The sequence below is a fragment of the Cynara cardunculus genome, assembly GCF_001531365.2.
Source record: "Cynara cardunculus var. scolymus isolate 2C chromosome LG 6, CcrdV1, whole genome shotgun sequence".
Taxonomy (NCBI): Eukaryota; Viridiplantae; Streptophyta; class Magnoliopsida; order Asterales; family Asteraceae; genus Cynara; species Cynara cardunculus.
Genome location: NC_037533.1, coordinates 3,556,105 through 3,560,027, shown reverse-complemented (window position 1 = coordinate 3,560,027; position 3,923 = coordinate 3,556,105). Strand labels below are relative to the sequence as shown.

Sequence of the window (3,923 nt, the reverse complement as noted above, 5' to 3'; positions counted from 1 at the left end):
CCTCTCAGGAATCTGACTTATTCCTTGACCTCTACCCCTACCCCTTCCACGACCTCTACTCCTTGAAGCATAGGTTGGTGGATTACCGGGTGATTCCTCCCTTTCTTCAGATTCAGGGCGGACAATTCTTTCTGATCTTCGTGATCGGCTAGACATCTGCAGATATTTTAGTATTAAACATCACGTATTCACATTCACAAATATAATATGGTGTCCGAGTATAGGCATGTACCTGTAAATTCATAATTACATTGGTCATTTGTAATTCAAATTCATCTTACATACTGCCCTCTTTAACCCATTATATTTTATTCCCAGTGATACTAATAATATTCGAGACTCTTAACATGCAAATGACAGTTTAAGTCTAGGCATCATGCTTTGAATACCTAAATCTGTTAAACTAAGGCTCTGATACCACTTCTGTAACGCCTCCAAATACCACATTTGCATATAACACATATTTCATTACATAGAAATATAGTTTACATCATAAGGTCCCACTAGTACAAGGATTACTATATGTACAAAATCTACATATAAAATTTCCAAAACAAATCTTGTACTATTATATGTAATACAACATGTATCTTCAAAAGCAGATAACAGATTAGGAAAATAATCACATTTTTCCTTTCCCTTTAATATCATCGGACACCGCTATTCCTGCATTGCATAATTTAAAACAGAAAATGAGGGTTAGACCAGAAGGGTCTAGTGAGTAAATCACTTCATTGCAAATGCAGGGTGATGAACACCAAAATATGATAATGTAACTTTGCTTAGAAATATTTTGCAATACAAACAAATGATGCAGTTCACAATATCATGTAAAATAGAATATACCCAAGAACCTCAGTTCTATAAAATACCTCTGCTTAGAGATCCAACGTTCCCAATATGAAACAAATATTATAACCAAAACTTCTTGAATCAATAGACCATTCCTTTGTAAATATTAATAGAAAAGATTTAAGACAATACTTGCCTGTTATAACAAACTATTTTCCTCTTCTCAATAACATCTAAATTATTATTTCTAATAGGAATAATATCTTTAATTCATCAGGTCACAAAGAAATGATGACTCAAAGTTAATAGTAACAATAATAAAAGTTATACTATTATCCACATATGACAATGCCACCCTTATTCCAAGGACACCTCTCCTTGATATGTCACCCTTATTCCTTCATCAAAACATGGCTACTTATCAGAACATACATAAGTCACCACGTCTGAAAGTACCCATTCCCAGTTCCAAGCCAGAACAGACAAAAGTCACCACGTATGGGGGAACTACCACTTAAAACAAGTTTCATACCAAAACAGACTTACGTCACCACGCTTGGTAGAAACAGTTTACAAAATACAATTTCATACCAAAACAGACTTACGTCACCACGCTTGGTAGAAAGGTTTCCCAAAATATAGTTTCATACCAAAACAAACTTACGTCACCACGCTTGGTAGAAACAGTTCCCAAAAATTCCGTTCCAAACCAAAACAGACTTACGTCACCACGCTTGGTWGGAACATATCTTTWTATTTAAAAAGATATAAAATACCCATTTTATAATCCATAATTAAACCCAATAATAGACATTTTAAACCATATAAAAAGTCTAAAATATAAATCTCACGAAAAATTTCCAAATAAGAAGTTATCCGGACAAGTTATCCGGATATAAAGTCCGGACAACACTTTTCCCTTTTGTCCGATTGACTAATCCGGACAACCCTTGGTCGATTAAGACTAAATCGCATGACTCATGTCCGGTATAAGGCAATCCGGACAACACCTGATCGATTTAAAACTTAATCGCTCAATGCTTAATCGATTTATAACTAATCCGCACAACCCTTAGGCGATTTAAGACTAAACCGTACAACACTTGGTCGTATTCCTACTTATCAGTTCAAAACCTTTGTTCGATTTACATAATTCAATTGAGCGATTTACAACTTAAGTCGGTCACATCTTGTCCGGTTTAAGAGTAATCCGGACAAGCTTTGTCCGATTTATACTTAGTCCGGTTACCCTTTGACCGGATAAAACCCTTAATTAAAATACTGATTTATTTCCAACAATAAACAACATTCAAGTAAAACCAGTAACAAATTTTATGCAAAAAGTTTAAAAATCACTCACCTTGAAGTAACAACTTAGATTTTGAAGAAGATGAAAACATAATGATTCCAAGCTTGATCTCCGGTTGATTCTTTCTCTAAGTCTCACAATTCTCAAATGAGGCAAAAAGATTGCCTCTTCACCAAAACTTCATATATATACTTTCCTCATTTGGAAAGTCGGTCAAAACCCCTCCCTAATCACATGCATGCATACATAAATATAATTTTATGCACACACATGCACATGCATGTCTATATCATGTATACACACACACACACACATATATATATATACATATATACACCCACATATTATGCATGTATCCCTATGTATAAAATACACATACTCATATATTTAATCCATGCAAACAATTAATTCACATAATAAATACCTTGGGAAAAATCAAAACCCGATTATCACAGTTTTTATCATCTCCTAAGACACATTACTTGATGTCATCGCAAATTGACTTCACAAATTCTATTTTTAGATAATCATCCAAACTCTTCCAGAAACGAAATTGGAATGGTTTGTCTGCAAAATACTTACCCATTTGAATGATTTCAATCACACTAATCCCAAGTCGTCTCAACTCTTCTCTCAAGCCACCCATTTCGGGTGTAGAATCCGAAATGACCGAAACCAACCTTTTCATTTGGGTGGTTTGCTTCATCAATCGAAATCTTGGTTGCTTCCACCATCTTTGATAACTCGGTTGTCCTTTTTCTCTTTTTACTTGTTTCTTTTCTTTCACTTGGAGGAATGAAGGAAGGAGAAGTTGTATCTGAAAGACTTGGAAAGAGAGAAACACCAAATTCAGTTGCTAAATCTTCGTTGTCTTCTATATTCATATTCTCTAGTGCGTCTGTAGCTGATTCAACCATATTTCCCGTTGCTCGATCTTTCCCGAACACCAACTTCAATCGCTCGTAATCCGGGAATGGCTTATTCGCCGTGTAATTTTTGTTGGGATGTTTCTACGACAAAAAACAAATAAATAATTATTAAGAGAAGTAACAAAAAGTATTATACATAACCCATAACCATTACTAATATCTAACCTTTAGATACTCCTCCAAAATCTCGGGAGCTTCTACAGTCACGCATTGATTTGCGTCATTCCATCCAAATCCATTTGTATTCAACATATCATAAGCGGCAGAATACTTATCTTTTAGCCGTTTAATCTTGTTTTGTACATGTTTCGACGTGAGGCTAATACTGGGAATTTTTTCCCTCATCTTTGAAACAATGGCCTCATATATACCCGACCTAAAGCTTCCATTCTCACCTTTTCCCCCGTTGATGACAATGCCTTGAAGAATTGTGATCAACAAGTCTTCCTCATCCGTTGTCCACCCACGACTATCGGCCATTTTTTATAAATCTATAAAAAAATACCAATTACCAAAACAAGGTTTCATTATGAAGACAATACCATAACAAGATTTCATTACGAAAACAATACCAAATACCAAAACAAATATAATTATGTTACACTACAAATATAATTCCATTACAAACAAGACAAACATAATTCAAACCAATGTCAAGTACGGTTTAACATCCAAGATTCAAACATCTCTTCGGCTAAATTATCTCTTCATTGAGACCACTCGTCACTTGCCTCAACGACATCAATGAACTCTGATGGTAAAGAGTGGTCTTCCCCAATAGGCATGTCTTCAATAGTGATTGTTGAATTTTCATGAGGATCAGTGGTCATGTATGTTCTAATATAATTATGCAACAAAGCACACGCTAAAATCATTCGCCCTTGATATGTTAT

At 34.8% G+C, this 3,923-nt stretch overlaps 1 protein-coding gene across 1 annotated transcript; it reads right to left on the bottom strand.

Moving 5' to 3' along the window:
• Positions 1-2,706: 2,706 nt before the first annotated feature.
• LOC112514768 lies at positions 2,707-3,510 on the bottom strand. The gene is made up of 2 exons (XM_025121370.1): positions 3,196-3,510; positions 2,707-3,111 (listed from the first exon to the last, which is right to left on the bottom strand). Exons 1-2 carry the CDS (start codon positions 3,508-3,510, stop codon positions 2,707-2,709), a joined length of 720 nt encoding a protein of 239 aa, XP_024977138.1.
• Between the last annotated feature and the right edge of the window lie 413 nt (positions 3,511-3,923).